This window comes from Etheostoma cragini, chromosome 13 (assembly GCF_013103735.1).
Source record: "Etheostoma cragini isolate CJK2018 chromosome 13, CSU_Ecrag_1.0, whole genome shotgun sequence".
Classification (NCBI taxonomy): Eukaryota; Metazoa; Chordata; class Actinopteri; order Perciformes; family Percidae; genus Etheostoma; species Etheostoma cragini.
This window is the reverse complement of record NC_048419.1, coordinates 10,042,417-10,063,491: the sequence shown is the minus strand read 5'-3', so window position 1 is coordinate 10,063,491 and position 21,075 is coordinate 10,042,417. Positions and strand designations below refer to the sequence as shown.

The 21,075-nt window shown below is 38.3% G+C and overlaps 1 protein-coding gene across 2 annotated transcripts in view; it reads right to left on the bottom strand.

Annotated features, from left to right (window-relative positions):
* LOC117955048 (transcriptional regulator ATRX-like) overlaps positions 1–21,075 on the bottom strand; it is a 25,627-nt gene extending 4,552 nt beyond the window's left edge. Inside the window, exons 1-26 of one of the 2 annotated variants that reach the window (XM_034889178.1) lie at positions 20,859–21,075; positions 19,194–19,300; positions 18,847–18,902; positions 17,342–17,370; positions 17,107–17,228; positions 16,595–16,711; positions 16,048–16,157; positions 14,131–14,198; positions 12,240–14,020; positions 11,893–11,962; positions 6,301–6,455; positions 5,942–6,097; positions 5,746–5,854; positions 4,799–4,895; positions 4,482–4,664; positions 4,095–4,239; positions 3,849–3,958; positions 3,451–3,594; positions 3,175–3,349; positions 2,934–3,071; positions 2,183–2,358; positions 1,976–2,093; positions 1,407–1,528; positions 1,234–1,304; positions 279–343; positions 16–172 (exon numbers count right to left, since the gene is read on the bottom strand). In XM_034889178.1, coding sequence (XP_034745069.1) covers positions 16–172; positions 279–343; positions 1,234–1,304; positions 1,407–1,528; positions 1,976–2,093; positions 2,183–2,358; positions 2,934–3,071; positions 3,175–3,349; positions 3,451–3,594; positions 3,849–3,958; positions 4,095–4,239; positions 4,482–4,664; positions 4,799–4,895; positions 5,746–5,854; positions 5,942–6,097; positions 6,301–6,455; positions 11,893–11,962; positions 12,240–14,020; positions 14,131–14,198; positions 16,048–16,157; positions 16,595–16,711; positions 17,107–17,228; positions 17,342–17,370; positions 18,847–18,902; positions 19,194–19,300; positions 20,859–20,878 — 4,601 coding nt within the window. In that variant the 5' untranslated portion in view covers positions 20,879–21,075. The remainder of the gene's footprint in view (positions 1–15; positions 173–278; positions 344–1,233; positions 1,305–1,406; positions 1,529–1,975; positions 2,094–2,182; positions 2,359–2,933; positions 3,072–3,174; positions 3,350–3,450; positions 3,595–3,848; positions 3,959–4,094; positions 4,240–4,481; positions 4,665–4,798; positions 4,896–5,745; positions 5,855–5,941; positions 6,098–6,300; positions 6,456–11,892; positions 11,963–12,239; positions 14,021–14,130; positions 14,199–16,047; positions 16,158–16,594; positions 16,712–17,106; positions 17,229–17,341; positions 17,371–18,846; positions 18,903–19,193; positions 19,301–20,858) is intronic. The other variant, XM_034889179.1, reaches the window with a different exon arrangement.

Sequence of the window (21,075 nt, the reverse complement as noted above, 5' to 3'; positions counted from 1 at the left end):
AAAAAGAAAACATACACTTTATCGTTCAGGTCTTCAGCCATTCTGAGGATTTCAAACAAGAGCACCATCTTCCCTGAGTGCTCCAGGATTTTGGCATCTTCTTCAGTCAGCAGATTCTTGAACCAGCCCTCATCTAGACTCTGAGACTTTGAGTTGATGGTTGCTTTCTTTCCTACACAGAATGTAACACAGGACAAAGTACATTAGTGTGCAGGGTTGGAATATTGGTGACAAATAGAACTTTAATAGCTTCCACTGCTGGAGAGTCTTGGACTCACCAACAGTGACTGCTGTACTGCTGTCATCAATATTACCTTCGTTTCCTTCGTTCTCTCTCGGTCCACTACATCAGGCAAGAAAAGTGTACAAATATTATATAAATAAAATATACATCATAAAAATAATGTTGCATTGTAACTGAATCTTTAGAAAGCACTCATACCTCTTTCTTTATTCAGTGTGCCTATTCAGTGTGCCGATGTGCTGCAATAGCAGCAATCGGCGCAATGACTATTATTACCAATACTTATTATTATTATTACGCCAGATTCTTTCCCCGCTACTAGTCCCGGAGCGTTGCCAACACGCACAGAAAATACATGGAAACGTGTGTAATGATCGGGAATGGTGTGCTATGACTTTTCAACAAGATTTTCTGCGCGGTTTTCACAAAATTGCCAGAAAAACCATAGCAACAACTTCTGACACAAACACACACCTATCATGAGACTCTTCACTGTTGGCTCTATACACGCTAAAAGTATGTTGTTTAAATCAGGTCTGGTTGGTTCAGCGCTAGCTTCTTCATAGCTGTTTCTGGAAAAAACAGAAAGATCTTAAATAGATTTTAAAAGGTCTATCTCTGAAGGGATAAGACACTTAACACCTATTACTTTTAGGTTTATTGCTATTAGGATGTGCACCAAGTAGTAGGCACACTGTTAAAATTTCTGCGGAATTTTGTAGTTTCACATATTGCTGTTCCAATGTTGATGCATCATGTGACACCAATCTCCACAATACCTTTTTTTATATTTTGCACATTTATTTATTTTGAATAACAGATATACATAATTTAACTAACTGAACATGGCTTTCAAAGGCACATAAAAAGGTCACAAAATCTAAACATGTTCATAAAACCACTAGATGTGCAGAAGATTCAATGAGAAACAAATGAGGAGAAAATGTTTTGTTAAAGCAGAGTGTGACTATCAGCAAAGTAGGTCTTACCGCTCAACCACGGTCGTTTCTTCTTTTCTCAGCTGAGCTGCCGCTTTTAGTTTCTTCTTTTCAAAATATCCCTGTTATGAAAATCCAGTTAAGTGGGAAGTGAAAATGTGTTAAATCTTAAACTCTAAACATAATGCTAGACTAATAAGAAATCAACAAGGTGATTGTTTAACCTTGTTTTCTTTGCTGATGTAGCTGAGCTGAAGACACCAGGGATGAGTCCAAATTCTGCCGAGCACCTGAAAGTCCTTGAACAGGTTGGCTCCAATCCTCCCGTTTGCTCTGTTAGTCATACCTGAAAAAAAACATGCATGTACTTTAGATGGTCGTCCATCATTGAAACACCAAGTTTGAGTGAAACCTCAACATACAACCATTACTGATGATGATTTAGGGATTGCAAGCAAGTTATATAATTATATAAATAAATGAGTAAATGCCACACATTTGCCAGGCTTTATTTGATTTAAATGTTTCTTTCTAGGACCCCAGTACATTTTTCTATGAATAGGCTTGAAAATAGGGAAAATAGCCTATATGTGACAATTAAAAACAATAATCTTACTACTGGAAAAGAGGTCAGGAAGAACATCATCAAGTCACAGAAGAGCAAAAACTTAAATTCTGCTAAGAAACTTAAATGTGATTTCTCCTTTTCTTCTTCAACATTTAGATTCTTCTACAGCTGTGATTACTGCTCATCTTCATTCCTTAAAGTGAAAGTGTGAAGAGAGATTCTTACTGGTGACGTGGTCGAGGTAGTAGCGATACAACGTATACTGAAGTGGTGAAACTCTCACTGCCAGCACATACTCGTGTTTAGGAGGCAGAAACTGAGTCAACTCTGAGTAATCTCTTCTCTAAGAAAGAAGATAAACAGTGTTGTGAGAGCTGGAATATAAAACAAAATTGAATGTGCTTATACAGACAGCATTTTCTCTTTCTTTACCTGGACACATCCGACCAACATTGCATGAAGCACGTGTGCTCGCTTCTTCATGATTCGGACGTCTCTTGATGTGGAGTCAGCACATTGGCCGTTCTGTATGGGGTTGATGAAACGGTTTCGGAACTCGTTCAGTGAGCCCAGTAGATTCTTCTTGATGAAATTGACCATGCAGTGGTCTGTGGGAGCAAAATGTTTTTTTTTTATTGAAATATCTGTCAAAACATCATGCCTACACTTAATTTCCTCACTTAGAGCTAAAAGTGAAGCAGAATTTGTAGTACTGCAGTTTTGGTTCATCGATTACATCTGATTTTGTGTTTATGAAATATCTAGAAATGTTGGGTAATGTATTTCAAGTAGACTTGCTGGTACTATATAACACACACACACACACACACACACACACACACACACACACACACACACACACACACACACACACACACACACACACACACACACACACACACACACACACTATTTAATGTCCAGGAAGGTAGTGAAATGTAAATGCATACTTGGGCTCAATGTGTTTTAAAAGATGAGTCTCATAGCACATTACTGCACATCCTGCTAAAAATGAAAGGATAGAGTGAATGTGTTACTCTATTGTCATACATTCTTTCAGTATGTAAAATAGAAAAACATTGCAAACGGCTTATAACTCTGTACTTGAATTATATTTAAAATGCTGTCGATCAAAGTGTGATCTCATGGCAATATTTAATATGACGTAGTGGTGCAGACTTACACTCATTTAGGTTGTTTTGTAGTGGAGTGCCAGTTAACACCACTCTCCGTTGGGTCTTGATGGCATTTAAAGATTTGGAGATTTTGGTTGCTTCGTTGCGCAGGATGTGTCCCTCGTCACAAACCACAAAGTCTGGACCTGTAAAAAAAAAGTACATGAGAGAAGACAGCTCAGATCCAAACCATTTCAATGAGCAACACAATAACACATGAAACAGAAAACATTTGCAAAGTTACTGTACCTGGATCCACCAGTATGCTCTTTAACTCTTTCTTGCACTCCTCACTCATTTTCTGGGCTTGAGACATGATGCGATACATCTCGTACCCCATTATCATAACACCCCCGTCGCTCTGCCACCGCTGCAGAGCCCTGAATCGTTCTGCAGGATTCTTTTTTGTAGCCAGTTCTGTAACCTGTAACATATTTGTGAGTTTGTACACATTAGGCAAAGTGTAAGGCATAAAGCATTTGAGGCACAAAATGTAGGCAATAGCCCATTTATGATTTTTCATACCATCACTTTATCCGGTCCCATGTTGCTTTGCCATTTCTTGAACTCATTGACCCAGTTGAGGATAGTATTAAGTGGACACACAACCAGGGCCCTTCTAAATTTCAGGTTCTTTGACAGCAGCACCGTGTGGAGGAAAGTTACTACCTATAAAATAACACAGCTATGACTATGAGGCACAGACAACTGATCACAGACACTGAAGCATAGTTTAAGATACGTGATGTTAGGTGATGTTCATACAGCAAACACAAAACCATAATATAACATTTTTAACACAATTCATTTCATGGTGCACTATGGAATTTTGTGCCGCTAGCAATTTCTATTAAGGTTTTGTGTATTAGTTTGCCTTGGATAAATCAAAGCAAATTAGAATATTGGTGGTGGATTTGTGTCACCTGTAGAGTCTTCCCCAGGCCCATGCAGTGTGCCAGTACACAGCCGGTTCCAGGGGACGAGTTGGCTTTCTTCACAGACTCACAACAACTGTCCCAAATAAACTGGACCCCTTTTGGAAGAATATAGAAAACAAGGTAAGTAAGACTCAACTGTATTAACTAATGCTGCAGTTGACATGCCTGTATAGTGCATAATAGTAAGGCAATGTCCTGTTCAGTGTGAGTGAAAACAGAGCACAAACTAACCGTCCACCTGGTGAGGCTTTAGTCTCGTCACCAGGTTCCTGTGCACCTGAACAAGAGGATTCTTGGTTTCGTCATCTTGATCCAGGATCAGCTTGGTGGTGATGGGACACGCTACTTGAGACAGCTCATCCTTTCCATCAATTGTCTGGAAAACAATGCCACCAGTAAGCATTTAGTCTGTTTGCTCCTCCCCTTGGAAACCCTCCCAAAAAGTGCTACTATCAGCAAAAAAACTTTTATATACTGTGATTATTGCCATTTATCAACAGAGATATAATATCTAATGAGCAAGTCCTGCTGCAGAAATGTGTCAAACTACTGTAAATATCCATTTGTCATTGACAGTGCAGTTTAATGGTCTGTTTTGACGTGCTGTGTATGCAGTACCTCTCTCCTGTCCTCCATCTGTTGTTTCTTAAATGCCAACCGTTGGCGTCTCTCCTCCTCCTCTCTGAGGGCTTCCTGGGTCTCAGCACGGAGATTCGCATCTTCGATGATATCCCGGATCTTTTTGCGTCCTTTTGGGGTGCCTTTACTGTCGCCGTTCTCATCGCAATCCTCTTTATCACTCTGCTCAAATACAGAAAGATTCAACAAGCGATATGACCATTAGACACTAGAGCCAACTCCCAAGTTTAAGGCATTAAAGATGAGCAGATGCAGATAAGATTAATAAATAACACAGTTATAACATCAGCCGTTACCTTTTCACTGTCGGAGTCGGACAACCAAATGCAGGGAACTTGTATCTTCTTTTCATAACTACGCAATGCCTCCTTCTCTTTCCTGGATAACCTGGAGCTAAAAAGAGGAGAGAATCAGATATGAAAATTAACTTTGTAAATAATATATATACTAAAGTGTTTGTGTGTGTGTGAGATAGAAGGACAATGCATTGTTTTTTTTCCAGAAAGCAACAATAATTAAATATTCAGCATAAAAATGTAGTCAAAAGATTTCTTTTTTAAATCTTGATCTATGCTTGATTTGAACTGCTTGTTCCATAATTTCTTGATTGTTAACGCTCTTGGCTTCTATTATCGGAAAACACGCACTGAACTTGCTCAGTCAGTGTACAGCAGGGGTGGATGCACTATAATGAACACTTGTACAGTCTTAAACCACTATGATACATTAGCCCAGGTATAAACGCTTTGCCATATATTAATAAGATTCCAAAATTGACATTAAATAAGATTTTTTTAAAAGCCCAAGATGTGCAAAGGTTGTGTCATGAAATGCATTTGTGTATGATTGCATTACTGTATATTATCCAGGTGTACATGTTGTATTAAGTGAAGGCAAACAATACTGTGTGTTCATGTGCTCGTTCATATTATTTAACATTTTAAAGATTGACTGTGTAACTTATAATAAAAGGCATAGCACAATCATTCTCTCACAAGTGAAACTTTGAATTTATAAGAATTAAAATCCACCCTTATTTACAATTCAACACTGTTTTTTTGTTGCTATTACCTTAGTTGGTCTGTTATGACCAGTAGCAAATGGTGTCTGACACGGACGGCAGATTTTAAATAATTATTGCCGCAGAACAGACATCACTGAGTCAGTTTGCGGTCTTTGTAATCCTACTGTACCTGACCTACTGTACTGTGTACTTGCTGGCAGCTGAAATGTATGAATGTACCTTTTGAGTTTATCTTCACCGGCCTCATCCTCTGACTGACTCAGCTCCTCGCTCATCCCAAGATCTTCTGGCTCAGACTCGTTACTGTCCCCATCACTTTCACTATGAGCTTAACAGAAATCAAAGTCAGACATTAGCGCAAAATAGGTACTTCCTGTTCAGACAGCTCAGTTTCTAATGTTAGACGTGTCCTTACAGCCCAGGTTTTTGCTGCTGGTCTTTGGCTTGCTCTCCTGCTTTCCTTCGTCACAAGGTGTTCCCTCATCTAAGGTTAGCTTGTGGCTGAGAAGATGGTGTCTGGAGGTGGGCCCATCACATGTGGTGTCAGATGAATCTGATGTCATGTCTTCTCCTGCAGCAGATATATAATTTCCCCCCCTTTTAATAATTCACAAAAGGCAATGTTCCAATTTTCGCAATTATGGTTGTAAAGTACAAATATCCATACAAATTCCACTACTCATCAATGGGACTAAAACTGGGAAAGAATGTGTGCTTATAGAAAAGATGCACAAGCGGAAAGCAAAATATGTGCTACGTAAAAAAAATACTTACCATTTTCTTCTGTTTCATTATCCTCGTTGCCTTGTTTGAACTCCTTCTCACCCTCCAAGTCAGATTCATCCTCCTGCGTTTCGTCATCCGAAGAGATTTCTTCGCCCGAGGAGTAGTTGGCTTTGATTTCAGCCAATAGCATTTTCTTAGCGATTCTTTCAAAAGTGGAAAAGAAGTAAAAGGTACCTGAGGTTCATTTCATAATCAGTAACATTGTCTTCAGCTGGATATTTTTATACTTTATAGAAAAATCATTATTAAGTATAATAACAGTTGGAACTTGAAAATGTAACAAAATCATTCCAATTACTGGTTATGTGCAAATTTTCCCTGAGCTGGGAAATTGATTCTAAATCTGATCAGATATCTTTAGTGAGTCACCACTGTTCAAACTACATTACCGACAAAGTCTTGAACTGATGTGCCGATATAAAGCTCTGCTTGTCAAGTCACAAATTAAAACTGCAGGACATGCATTTAAAATAAAAGCAGAAAAGAGAAAAAGAGAATTGATACACAGTTTTGAAGAGAAAGAATTTATTACAAGTATTCTTTACAGAAAAAACAGAACGACATTTACTTAGTTTATTCACCTTTGGTTAATGGGGAGGGATACTTTTAATTTATTTCCTACAATGTTTTTCTTTTGCTTGTTCAAGTCTGACACACATTTTTCAGGGGTTTTTTTTCATGTGAAAATAAAAGTTCCAAAAGATTTCTAGTTCATCCAGTAGTGACAGCTTGCAGTTGAAGAACTACAGTCTTCCTGAACACATACAGAGCTGGCTGTGAGGTTGCATGCTCCTCAGACAATTAATATTGTGTTAAAGACAGAGTGTGGGACACAAAAAAAACAAAATTACTAACAAAGTCTGCACATATTTACTGACAATGAAATGTAATTTCAACTGTTTTTAACCCCTTTGTACTCCAGTGGAGCATTACGTTTCAAAAATGAGGACAGTATGCACATAATCTGATAGTTCATGAAATACATGTTTTTAAAACTGTAAAATGTTTATGGTTTTAATACCATATTGGGTTTTAAACACTCATAAGTACCTTCTTAAACCCCCTTCTACATCTACCTGTGTACAATACCCATTTCCCAACACGGGGCTGGCCCATGGTTAAACGTGATAACCGAGAGTCAAACAGCTTGGATGGGTCTGGCTCAAGTTTGTCTACTCTCTGGTTATTTGTCCATCCCGCACTCAGCCTTTCTCACCCAGCAACCTGCATTACGTACACAGGTCCGGTCTGATCTCCAAGTGGCTTGTCAATGCAGGTCCCTGCAGATAGGATAACTGCTACTTTGACTGACATTAAATTCAATGTCCAATGAGAGTTTATTGTAAAATGCGTATTACAGAGTTACATGCCAGATTAAAGCGGCATTACCAGGCCAGACCCTAGGATCTCATTTGACATGCTAAAACTGGGAAAAAAGACAAAAACAGAAAAACACTGAGGAAAATAACATACTCCCACACGTGAATTTGACATGTTCGCTATTGCTATTCGCATGCTGTGTGGATTTTAATTAAATTAAATTAAACAGTAATTTTCGTGTTTTAGCCCACTAACTACTAACAATGTAAACTTTACATTTCTGCTGACCATTTTCATAAAGTTGTGCTATCACTACAGCTGAAAACAGTCTTTAAAAAATGGGTTGGTGCCGATAAGAGGCTACAATATCCCACATTTAACTGATTGTTGCCTAACAGCACTGCATTCACTGCTGTGCTGTCAGAAAATCCGACCTGGAAAAAAAAACATGAGAAACAAACATGGATGTCATTAAAGGCACAATTTGAATTTGGTCGCTTTTTGCATTATAATAGTTGTTTCATAGCCCACTCTCAATTCTCAGATATACAATGTTCCCATCACATTTAAAATCACTGACCCAGAAGGCTTTTTAAACCATATTGTTTTTATCTGGATTACTTTAGAAAAATGCAAAAGCTTGTTGTCAACTGTCAAGCAGTGTTTAAAGGTATAGTTTAGAGCTTTTAAAGTGTGGTTGATTGAGATAGTTATCGATAGTCAGTGTATTACGTCCAGTAGATGTGAGTCGGCACGCCCCAGTCTGGAGAAGCAGAACTGTGCCCCGACATGGAAGCTAAGCCATGTACTGCTGTGGATATGGGCATCAGCAAAACATCTTTTAGCAAACTATGAAAAACCCCACCTAAAGAAATCATCTTTTTAATTGTAAGCTATATTTAGAATATTTCACAACTTTGCCTTGCCATCAGACAGCCATTGTGAACATCAATTCTCTCTTCAAAGCCACCAGATTCCATTGACAAAAACAGAAATTCAACCTTGCATACCACAAAACTAACAAACATACTAGCCGATTGTGGCAGCAGTAGGCCAGCGCCTAATGTTTTTTGCAAGGTAAAATTACTGTTATGTCAAAATTTGTCTGGTGGCCTTGAAGAAAGCGATAAAACGGCTTCAGTTACCCATCAATAAAAACTGTTTGGCAGCAAGGTAAAGCAGTGAAAACATTCTAAATATAGAGTACACTTAAACATATAGAGATTTTTTTTAGGTGGGCCTTTTTAGACGCCTAAAATAGGTTTTGCTGTTGCCCCCGTCTACAGCAGTACATTGCTTAGCTTCCGTGTCAGGACTCCTGTCTGCTTCTCCTAATTGGGGGCGTGCCGACCGACATCTACTGTAGGGGATAAACTGGCTCTGATTAAGGACCTCATTCAAGCCCAATTCAAAATATTCAAACAATGCCTTTATTTCTCATTCAAGTTTAAATACAGTAAAACTGTATTCCTTAGTTAAAATGCAACAGAATGCTTTAGAAAATGGTCAGCAGTAATGTATACTCTGTGTATAGAAAGTGGGGTAAAACGTATAAAAACACCGGTGTGTTTCCGCTAAACACTTGACAGTGATGACTGTAAATAATTTAGATTAACCAGGTCATTGTATGTGGAAAAACCTGTTCAAATGTTATTCCTCAGTGCTTTGAGTATTGATGCACAATAATAACCAGATCCAGTTTTACTAGGCACATATCACACACACACAGTGCATTAAATGCATGTGACAGTAGATTTTGTTCATTGTTTTACAAGTATTGTGCATGGTGAAGATTCTTTCTAGGTCAGAATATGTCACATGACCTTCAATTTCGATGCCAAAACATTTGCAGACACCCTGCACTGTTCCTCAGGGGTAGGCCTTGAGCAGCAATAACATTTCTGGTTGTACTGGGGTGCTGTCGGGAATCTCAGACAAATATCTCAAACCCTCAGCAGATGAAACCGAGACTTGGTGCATGGCTAGATACTACTAGATTAACAGTGGTGGGAAAATATCCCTTTGTAATTTGAGTGAGTCAACCCTTTAAGAAAATCTCTATGAAAGCAGCACTGTCAGAGAAACAAAAATGACACTGTTTCTTAAATCTACAAGTAAAATGTTTTTTTTTAGTAAGGAACACTGAAAGATCTCAGCCTTCCTTCTTACTTTATATATGCAAAAGTATATGATCCCAAGCTGCAACAGCACTTTGAGGTGTATCTGTATTTTAAATATTATAACACTAAAAGATACAGACAATGCCTAAAGTTATTGCTGCTTTAGTATATTAAGGGAATAGTAGCAGAAATATGATAATGTTGATCAAGAGAAAAGAAGAAACACAGCTCCACCTATCACAGCCCAAATATTTAGAATACCATCTGGTTATTGAGATCATTTTGGAAAAGAGCATCTGGGTCTCATGTTTATAACTTATACATGAGACCTTTGACATAGTCAACAAAGCCAGCAATACACTAAATGTGTCAAATGTATGCTCTGAAATAATTTAATGGCACAAGTGAGCACTCAAGGCATCCATTGAGTGCCAATCTACCATAAAGCCTGCTCTAAACTACAATAGGTCTGATTGTGGGTTTCTTGTAGTTTCTGGAACTGCAGTTAAAATTTGTTTACATGCAAGTTACTCCAGAGCTCGTAACTTGCATGTGATCTAGTTTAGAAAAAGTTTAGAGAGACTACATGACAGAATTATGTCACAATAAAATGTATTATGATGACTGAGGGCAAATACCAAAGCCTTGATGATGATGCCTTAAATATATGACGGCAAAGCACTACTTTACAAATAAGGAATGTCAATTGACATGCACCTCAAAATATATTTATAATTGGCAATACCTTGGTATACCATGATTTTCATATTATAAAACTTGTCATCAGTTAAAAAGAATGTAAGAAGGGTTAATGGTGTTTTGGGTGAGACTGTGGGAGTTTATTACCAGAGACATGTTCTATGCTTACTAAATCTTCCAATGTGTGTCAGTTGGACAGGGAGCGTACCCCTTTTAAAAATTCTGAGATTTACAGGTGTTCACAATACCATCATTATAGAATCTTTCAAAACAAAGTAATAAATCAGACTCTGAAATAATGTATTTAACATTGGCATCAAATACAAAACCATTCATGAAAATGCCGCCATTATGTGAAGCTCAAGTCATGTGTGGTAGAAGAATTACTAAATTTATTTTGTGGCCAGAAGTTACAGTGGCTACAACAGGAATTTAACTTTTGTGCCTAAAAGAACTCAAAAGCTGAATAACATAAAGCTAAAGTGCATTTACAAAGCCACGTACATTATATAAGATATTTTAACAAACAACACTTTTGCCATCTTATAATTAGGTCAATTAACTCTTCTAAATATAAGTGGGATTTATGTAGAGTACATTTTAAAGTATAAAAGCAAGAAAAAAAGATTTCAAGGTGAAGCATAAAAGTTTTAAAAGACATGCTTACAACTTTTGGTTGATTAAAAAAGTTAAAATACTTATTTACTTATTTCTAAAGGTAAATAACTGCAGATAATCTGTCAGGCATGTTTCAAACATTATACTTCACCTGTAAATAACAATTAAGTAAACAGTGCTGCTCACTGGAGGACAACAGTTCTTTGCAAATTCTGTAATAGCAGAAAAGTAGACTCAAAACCGTTCAAAACCTTCTAAATATGTTCAAATACCATCATTCAAATCAGTCTGAGCAGTAAGGCAAAACAAGTTGCATTCATTGTTCAAATGTCTTATCAGACCTCTCCAAGTGGAAAGTGGGTCAATTACAAGGTTTCACCTATTGTATCCGCATAGTAGGACAGTGAACCAACACAAGGTATAAGTCTAATGGCAATACCAAAATCCTCAAGCAAAATGTTTCCCAAGCGTTTCCATGTATACTGGGGGTTGCACACTACATAAAACAGACACACATTCAATGCATGTTCTGTCTTAACAAAATGAGAAGCAGTACAATTTAAGTTAAAAACAAATATATAGAAAGGCTGAGTATGTTGATTAACCTTCACAAGTCAGTTCTAGGCAGGTTCAGTCTCAGAATGTGTATTTGATAGCTGGGGTTCTGCTGCAGCTACGTTTAGGTCTTGTTTGAATAGGTTGCAATTGAGTCTTAATGACATAGGTGCTGCTAGATTTTGCACAGAGTTTGGGATTCAAAGTTACCTTTCTTCCACACCTAAGGTGTTTTACAAACTCTACATCTGGGCTTTTTGAACCATACCTATTTTCTGGATCATCATCATCATCTTCTGCCGCTGCTGCCCACGAGGGCCCAGATTGCTCCTCATCTCCTACAAAAACATTTGAGACATAAATTGCTGTTTCAGACAAAACAAATTCCTGTGTTTGCAATTAAGGATGATTTTTAAGTGTCAATCTCATCAAGAAATCTATAAAATGTCAGAAAATTGTGAAAAATGTCAGTGTTTTCCAAAACCCAATCTGACGCCCTCAAATGTCTTGTTAAGTACAATCATAGAGGTGTGAAGAAACTAGAAAATATTTAAAAATAACCACTGACAAGATAAACTGTAGATCTAGATATACTATAATAAATATAAGACTCACCTGAAGACTGGTGGAACGCTGCTGCTCCCAGTAAGGCCACATCGTCAGTGATTGGCTTCATCTTCTGATCACTTCCTTCACTCTCAAAGTCGTCGTCATCATCGTCATCTTGATCGTCGCTTGATGACGATGACGACTCCATTACTTTTTGACGAGTTTTAGCCTTAGACTTTCCAGCCGGTATCCGAGCCTGCTTTCTAGCAACATCTTGATCCTCTCTTTTAACAAGGTGAGACTTCCCTATTGGCCTCAGCGTATTCAAGTGTATTTTCTTCTGCGAGTCCACATCATCACTAGAGGAATCGGTGCCACTTTCTCTTCGAGATTTTACTCTTCTGTTACTTGAGTCTGACTCGGGGGAACGGTCCAGCATCTTACGTTTGCAGCGCATCTTCTCTGGTGAAATTGGGGTGTTCTTAGTGAGCCAGAAGAGACATTTCTTGGCCACCTTAGTTGATGCTTCTCCACCATTCTCATCACTCTGGGGTTCATCAGAGCTTTGGGTCAAAGCTGCTCGCTCAAGCAGAGCTGCAGGGACTTCGTCGGAGTCAGAGTCGTCTCTATCTCTGCTCAGACTTTGTTCCTCTGTGTTTTTGGCTGGTACTGTGCTGGAAGTTCCCTCAGGGTCAGAGTCACTGTCTGCTGCTGAAAGAGAAGTTTTGGCCTTGACATCACTTGGTCGACGCAAAGGTGTTGTCTTCACGCGAGGAGATCTTCTATTGGGTTGTTGCTCTTCTGGGTGTAGGGATGCACTAGAGTTGTCATTGCTCATCTTGCTGTCAGCTTTAGCACCTACAACACCTGTTTCTTCATCTTCCGATACATCGTTCTCATCCGACTTATCGTTCATGTGGATGTCCGTCTCTATCTTCGGAGCATCAGAGGATGGCTCCTGCTCCATTGGTACAGGAGTAAGTTTTACTACTAGTTTTTTTGTCATGTTTAAACCGCTTTCAGATGGCTTCAGGCCAATCTTCTGGGCACTCTGCCTGGCTTCATTTAAATCTGAATCCATGTTTTCACCAGTGCAGGCATGTGCAGTTCTCCCATCCGTGCAGCCCTTGGAGTCAGAATCATAATCTTCCAAATGTTCACCTGCCAATTTCTGCAAGTCACTCAAGCATCTTTTATCAGAGATATCTACATCTGCTTCTGTTACAGGTTGTGCATCAAAGTCATCACTAAATAACTTTTGCCAACAGCTCATGACGTCCAAGTCACTGAATTCTTCCTTAAGGCTATCCTCGAATGCTGCAAGTGATTTTCGCAAACCTTTAACTACTGACAAAAAGGAGTTCAAGTACAGCTTGCGAACAGCAGGTGTTTTCTTGTTTGTTGTCACAGTATGAATAAAATTGACAAATGTCCGGTTTAAAATGTTTGTTGAGTCCACTAAATGCTTGGCCTTTTTAGTAAGATCCTTAGAAATCTGCAGTGTGTTATAGTTGAACACCACATTACCATCCATACCAGTGTGATCCCATGAATCTAAAGGAAGGTTTTGAGGTAAGTGTGGCAACATGTGATACATTTCTGATTTCTCCGGCTCTACTCGGTTCTTCTTGCGCTGCTGATACCACAGATTCTCCATATTCTCGAGGACATTGTCACAGGCCACCACCAGGTCAAAAAGGGGCTCCGGGCTACACACATAGCAGTACCATTTGCTCTCCAAGATGCCAGAGAGCTCCTTCCTTCCTAAATTTCTTAGAATACACTTCTTGCAAAATGCATTACTACAGAAGTCACAGCAGATCAAGTTGCCTCCTTCAGCACACCATCTGCATGAGGGGGGAAAAGATAATAAATGCAGTAGATAAAAGCTTAGTACAAAGTAAGTTATGGGAACTGTTTAGGTTTCAGTTAAAATATACAATACAACAAATCATACCTGCATTGCTCATCCATTCCATCTCCATCCTTACTGATGTCATCACTTGAGTAATACTTGTAGCAAGACTGGCAAAAGCAATAGCAATAATGTTAGTCTTGTTGGTGATGGCTCTTTTGAATTATTACCTTCAAATACAGAACTCTTTTTAGCTACATTCTTAAAACAAAGCATTTTCTATGTCTGACTGATCACAGCAGTAAATCATTGGAATATTGACAGACTTAGCTCAGTATATGTATTTACCATTTGAAAATAAAATGGCAATGACTGAGTGGCTAAAGTTGGTGTACACTGAATTTAGTTAGCATAATGTCAATATTTTGACATCATTAATAAATAAAATTGCTTAAAATGCACATCCAAATTCTGGGGGGCTGAGGGATCATGATAATTTCAAAATAATTTAGACTTATTAAATTCTTCTAAACTGTTTTTCATTAACACCATCTTAGACATGATGTATTACTGTAGAAAATAAGGCTAAAGTGCCAGTACAATTGAATACAGAAAACTTTATTTTTTAGTGTTTCACATTTATGTTAACAGAATATATGGTTCATATCTGTACTTCTCAACATTAAATACATCCACCAAATGCAAACAGAATTAGACAGAAGCTAGTGATTAACATGAAAAATGATGAGCTACTCCACAGAAAATGAATTGATACTTGGTAAGTATTGTAATGGGAAAATTACATTTAAAAATGATTTCTTTTACAGTATATTCTTCATTTATTCCTGTTTGTCTTTCCCTACATTTAGAAAATAAGGTTGTCTAGTGTTTACACTTGAAGGTTGGAGCCACAAAGTCTAGTGACCAGTTGTTGGGGCCTTTGTGTGAGTCAATAAAGGTGCAAAGTCACACATAAAGTATCTCTCACTGCATGTTCTGTCCCCTAGAAGCTGAGATAACTTTGCATTGTTTAGCTTTTCATATAGCTAGACGTCTAAACTCTGAGACAAGGCCATTATGTTTAAATAACGGCCATGCTGATTCCAAACGGACAGCTTTGTAAAGGCAGTTTTGGCTCCAGATAGCTTTTACACAGTTAATCACAAAACATTGGCCGCTATGAACATGTATACTAGCATGGTTTTTATCACAAACATGGTCGGTCAGTGAAGGCACAGTCGCCGAGGTAGCCATCATTGCCGTCATATCTTACTCGTATGAGAGAGTGCACAGAACAAAGCTTTGTGTCTAGCATCTAATGACTAGAAAGCTCTTTCTTACCACTGCTGCCGTACAGTGTCTTCCTTGAACATACAGTATGATGCAGAAGCAAGCACCCGGCTCCCTCAGTTTGGGACACCAAGTGCTAAACGGTTCCCCGTCTCCAACGTCTTACTCTTGTCCTCCATTCATTCCCGGCGCCATTTGTTTTTAGTTTTTACTCCTTTTTAAACTAAGGCTTTATCTACATGCTCCAAGTCTGATAAACTCTGCCTCCATTTTTTTTAGCCGCGTTACCACAGAGACTTACCACACTCTCACTTTTTGGCAAAGACCCGCCCTACTTTGCATCTGATTGGCTAGAACTTGTTTCATTGGTAAGTGGAAGTTTGATGATTTGTGAAAACGAAGCGCATCATAAAACAAATCCCATGTGGAGATTTTAGTTTATTTATTTTTCTAAAATAGTGGCGGGAAATCCGGCACCGGACCGGAGTACTTTAAGCCCTGAGTATGTCTGTGACCTATTTCAACATTGCCATTTTATTTAAACTCCATCTTTTAAATCTTGGTGACAGCATATACTAAGGTATGTTTTCCCCAAGGTTTCTGACTTTTGAAGAGATGTACAGTCTATGATGATGAAAATGTAATACGGATACATTATTACATATTAGTACTGACTTAAAGGTCAAAGAAAATTGAGAATTTGTTTCTGACATAAATAAGCAGACTCACCTTGCAAATAAGTACTTTCAGAGCTGGATGTCGATAGAAAGAATCTCTCTGGAAGTGGTTTACTTGTCGCCCACATGCGGTACAACAGACAATTCCCATGTGTTCAACTCCTATGAAAGCATATTTTGTCATTAGCAACAAAATGATTATAATAATGGCTAGATGGGTTGTTTAAACAATGTGAGAATGCCCTGAGCAAGACCCCTGGTTGATATACAAAAACTTGCTAGAAGCAGACCAAAGTGGAAGCAAAGCACCTGGAGGAGCTTCTTCTTTTTTCTCTTTCTCTCTCTCAAAGTCTGCGTATTAGTGATCTCTCTCACAACAAGATAATGACCGAGCCGCATTGAGAAATTAAGTAAAATTAATTTTTAGCTTCTTTTAACCAGTAAGCTGTTTTTTCAGGCTGTGTAACTTTTGTCCACAAGCAGTCAATGGATGAGTGCCCCAACATGTGCCTTTTTTTGATTAATTTGAAGAAACAGCTGCCTGAGTAATCATGAAGTGATGCACAATGTTATTACAATATCAACCAGTAGTGACTGACCTCCACGTCTTCTTGAAAACTCTTTCCGCAGTACGCCTGATTTCCGGCTGCGAAACTCAGGACCCCTGAAGTCATCTCTTCCATTATCAACAGCTTCAGGCCTCACCAGTACAGTGCCTGTTTAAAAAAAACATACCAACAATGAGTCTCACATATTTCATCAATATTAAATACGTAATCATAATCTAAATTAAAATCAATTAATTAAAGCTTGGGACAGAACTATATATTTCATTATATTTTAAAGATTTGTGTCCACCTAGATGTTCTTTTCTGTCTTGCAGTCAGCAAGACTAAAAACACATACAGGTACTTGATCGCTCAGCAAAGACATCAGACAAAACTCTTAGTGTTATAGTCCAAGATATTCACCAAGATCATTTTCTTTTTAACTAAGACTGTAACTAAACACAATGGACACCAATTCAAAATGTTGCACTACAATTTGCGCAGAAAGGTTATGAGGCAGAGTATAAATAAGGGAATTATGATAGGAAAATGTTAAGACCTACCTTTTGGCAATCTAGTGATATCAGGGTGACCATTTGCGTTGACTGGTAAATCCAAGTCCTCACTTGCACTTGAGTCCCCAGATTCATCCAGCCCAGAATGCTTTATGACAACAGATGGTTTTCTGTAATTTCAGTAAAATGGTTTCATAAAAAAGTAAGCTCCAGAGTATAGCAACATTCTGCACAGGTCGGTGGCAAAAAAGGAGGAAGCGTATAAATATAATATCCAACTCACCTTCTTGAGTATTTGGTATCCACTCCAGCCTACAAAGCAAGACAGCTTTTGATTAAGTTGTCACTGGTAGCAATATCCAACAAAATAATTACCCACTTCAGATCAGGGTTTACTGGCTTGCCAAAAAAAGAGGGGGACATTTTTTTCTTCCAAATTGTTAATTTATTAATCAGATACAGTATACTGTACATTGTAATGACTCATTAAACCAGATATTTGTTTATGCCAGGAATCCTCAACATTTTTTAAGCCAGGAGATAAAAGGGCAGCCTAAAACATTTATACATATGTTTTAGTGCATTTGATACTAAGCTATTAAAGTATTAATTGTTTGCACAAATTTAAAAAAAATCACAATTTATTAAGTGCTGTCAGTTACGCCAACCAATTTTAACGGTGTCCATTTTTTTTCCGCAAGATTAACGCTCTTTTTTTTTTCCACATGCTGTTGCAACAACTAGTAACGTTAGAAAAACTACAACACCACACCGGAACTAGCTAGACCGGAAACTAACAACAGGCACAAAGCACACACTTGTTTGGACTTGCGAGCCGGCCAAAGAGTAGTAACGTTACGTTTTGAGTGGATGGCGAGAGTGAGATGCTGAAGTGGGTGCCAATAAGATTCTGAATGGAAAGTTTATTTTTTAAAAGTTGCCAAATGGTTCCGTTGACAAGACCAAAGTGATCTGTGGGTTTTGTCGTTACCATCGCAGCATGTCCAGTCTGAGAGACCACTTGATGGCCAAGCACATCCCCCCGTCAAAGTATTATGTTCACCATTTTATTGGAACACAGTGTTACATTGTGTAAGAGATAATTTCCTCCAAGTGAGGAATGTTAGAGTAAAATTGAACACTACAGTAGGCTATTTGACAATGTTGTTTTCAATTAAAAAGCATTTGCACAGACCAACCCAATCCACTTTTCCATGTTGATAGAAGCATTAAAATGAGAATAGAAATAATGGGACAAAAACAAATCAAGGGACATTTAGAATAGATAAAACTGTACGATTGAGAGTAATTGCAAGTTAACTATGACATTAATGTGATTAATTGCAATCAATATTTTAATCATTTGACAGCGCTTGTTTTAATTTTAAATATACAAGTGGCACAGGGAATCCTTGGGATGAACTGGGTCTGTGGGTGCCTGGTTTATATGTACTGTAGGTTTTACAATGAGGCTGATTTAATAGCTCATTTGCTAATAATATATTGGATTTAAAGTAATGCATTTTGAATTGCCCCTCTGGAACAAATAGTTATTTTTATTTGTGTATTAGGACATTTTAATTTTTTGAAAACAACAATAATTTGGTGGCCCCCCTGCAGTAACTCTGAGTTCCCCCTAGGGGTCCAGGACCCCCTGTTGGGGATCTCTGGTTTATACAAACAATTTGATTCTAGGAGACTTGAGTCTCGTCAATAAACCATACTTGGCAATGAACTTGTGAATTTCTGATTCTGACATAACACTTAACACAACAAATTATCTGTTACCTTTGTAGCATCAAGTTCTCTTGAGTTTCCCACAGCACAGCTCCTGTTGGTCAAACCTGTAAAAAAAAAACAAAATCTGTTTAAAATGTTTAGAAACGCATGGCAGGGTTGGCTCGGGAGGTTGAGCCGACACACATATATTGAGAGGTTTCTGCCTCAACGCAGAGGTCCAGTGTTCGAATTTGACCTGTGACGAGTTCCTGCATGTCTACCCCCTTTCTTACCAAGCTGTCCTGCCAAATTAAAGGCAAAAAAGACCAAAATATTCTTTTAAAGAAAGTTTATAAAGCATGTAAATATGAAGTGAATCCTTCCATCATTCATGAATAATTTAATAAAAGCTGTACCATCAGCATCCTCTGAGGTTGGTGTGCCATTGCTGTCCTCAACAGTAGAATGAGCCATGTACTCGTGCAGTTTGTTGACCAATACATTCAGCTTGCTGGTGGTGGTGCTACAGTCAGGGAAAAAGAAAATGGTTATAGTAAACTTGACAGTTACGAGCTGCTAGATGGTTAACCAGATTGTTTGTTAAAAATCCTGATTAATATACCTCGCTAGCATTAGTAATAACTATTAAGTAATAATTTATGGTTAATGACTTTTTATAGCCAAAGGTTTTTATTGTTATTATTATTATTGTTATCTTTCAAATTTGAGTTTTGCTGTTTCACTATATGATGGATTACCACACATGCACAACACACTGTGGGGTACATAGCACTTTAGAGTTCTCTGTTCTCTCTATACTGTATTTTGCTGAAAACTGCTGCTGGAAATTTCAATTCTACTACCTTTACTATCTTTAGTTAATTCTAACTACCAGAATGCCCCACAATTTTGGTTTGTAAAGGTGCATCATCTTAATTAGAGAAAGGTAGTTACTCATTTTGGTCTTTTTGGCACTCATAAGACCCACCTACAAACATGCATCACAAACTACAGCCTAAAAGATTACCAAAATCATAACGAAAGGTAGGATTTACAGCAGTACTGATTTTGTAGTTGGTCCCCAATGGACTTCTTTAGCAAGTTTTGTCTTTAAGCTTTTGGGGCGCTGTTTAGTTATTACAACTTTGTACATACAGATATGGTGGTAATAATAATGGAAGTAATGGAAAACATTTTCTAAGTGGAGGACCCCCAAACCCACCGCCAAAACATGTGTAACTAGTCTTTTACAAGCCAAGAGAAACGCTGGTTATGATCAGCTGTCACTAGCATTAATGGTCCCAGGGCATGGAAATTCACTTCATGAGTTTTTTTTAAACATTAATATGAGTTCCTTCAGCCTGTCTATGGTCCCTCAGTGGCTAGAAATGGCAATTGGTGTAAACCGAGCCCTGGGTATCCTGCTCTGCCTGAGAGAAAATGAAAGCTCAGATGGGCCAATCGGGAATCTTATGACCTCATAAGGGGCAAAGTTACCTCCTCTTTCTCTGCTTTGCCCACCCAGAGAATTTGGCCCACCCATGAGAGAGACTCATCATAGCTTTCAAGTGGCAGTTTGTCAAAGCCACGCCCCCAGCCTCCACCTTGCCCCCCCCCCCCCTTCTCAAAAGCTACAGAAAGAGAAATGGCACATACTAAGGAAAGCTCATTGTGGGATTGGCTCTAGTGTCTGTAATTCTGAAGCAAAACTGAATTTTGGAAAGAGACTTCAGATACAGTATTGGGGACCACTAAGGCCTATATAAAAACATCCAAAAAGATCAATGTCATGGGACCTTTAACGTTGTTATCTTAAATATAGCAATGGAGCTACGATAGCTTTAACGTTACGTTACCTATGAGAAGTCAAAAACATGTATTTCAATTCACATGACTGTAGAGTCTGTTTTAGCCGTGTGAAAAATAGTAAGCTAGTTTATAATAGCAGCTAACTAAACTTTAGGTTTATGTATCTATGGTATGACTCTGGTTAGCTGTTAGCTGCTACAGCTTGGTAGTTGCTAAGCTAGCTCGCTATTATACTCTTCAGTAGACAACTGCATTTCAGTCCGCAGTTTTACCTCAGCATCGCCGCAGACATGTCGCGAAGTAGGTGAACAACCGAAGTCGTTCAAGTCCTTATACTTTCATTATACCAATATAGTTTGGTTAAAACATTGCGCTCAAGCTGCGCCCAAAATTCTTCATTGGCAAATCTGTAAAGAGAGGGGAGGGCGACGGACAACAACAGTCAATGGTCCTCTCTTCTTTTTTATATTACTTGACCTACATGTTAAC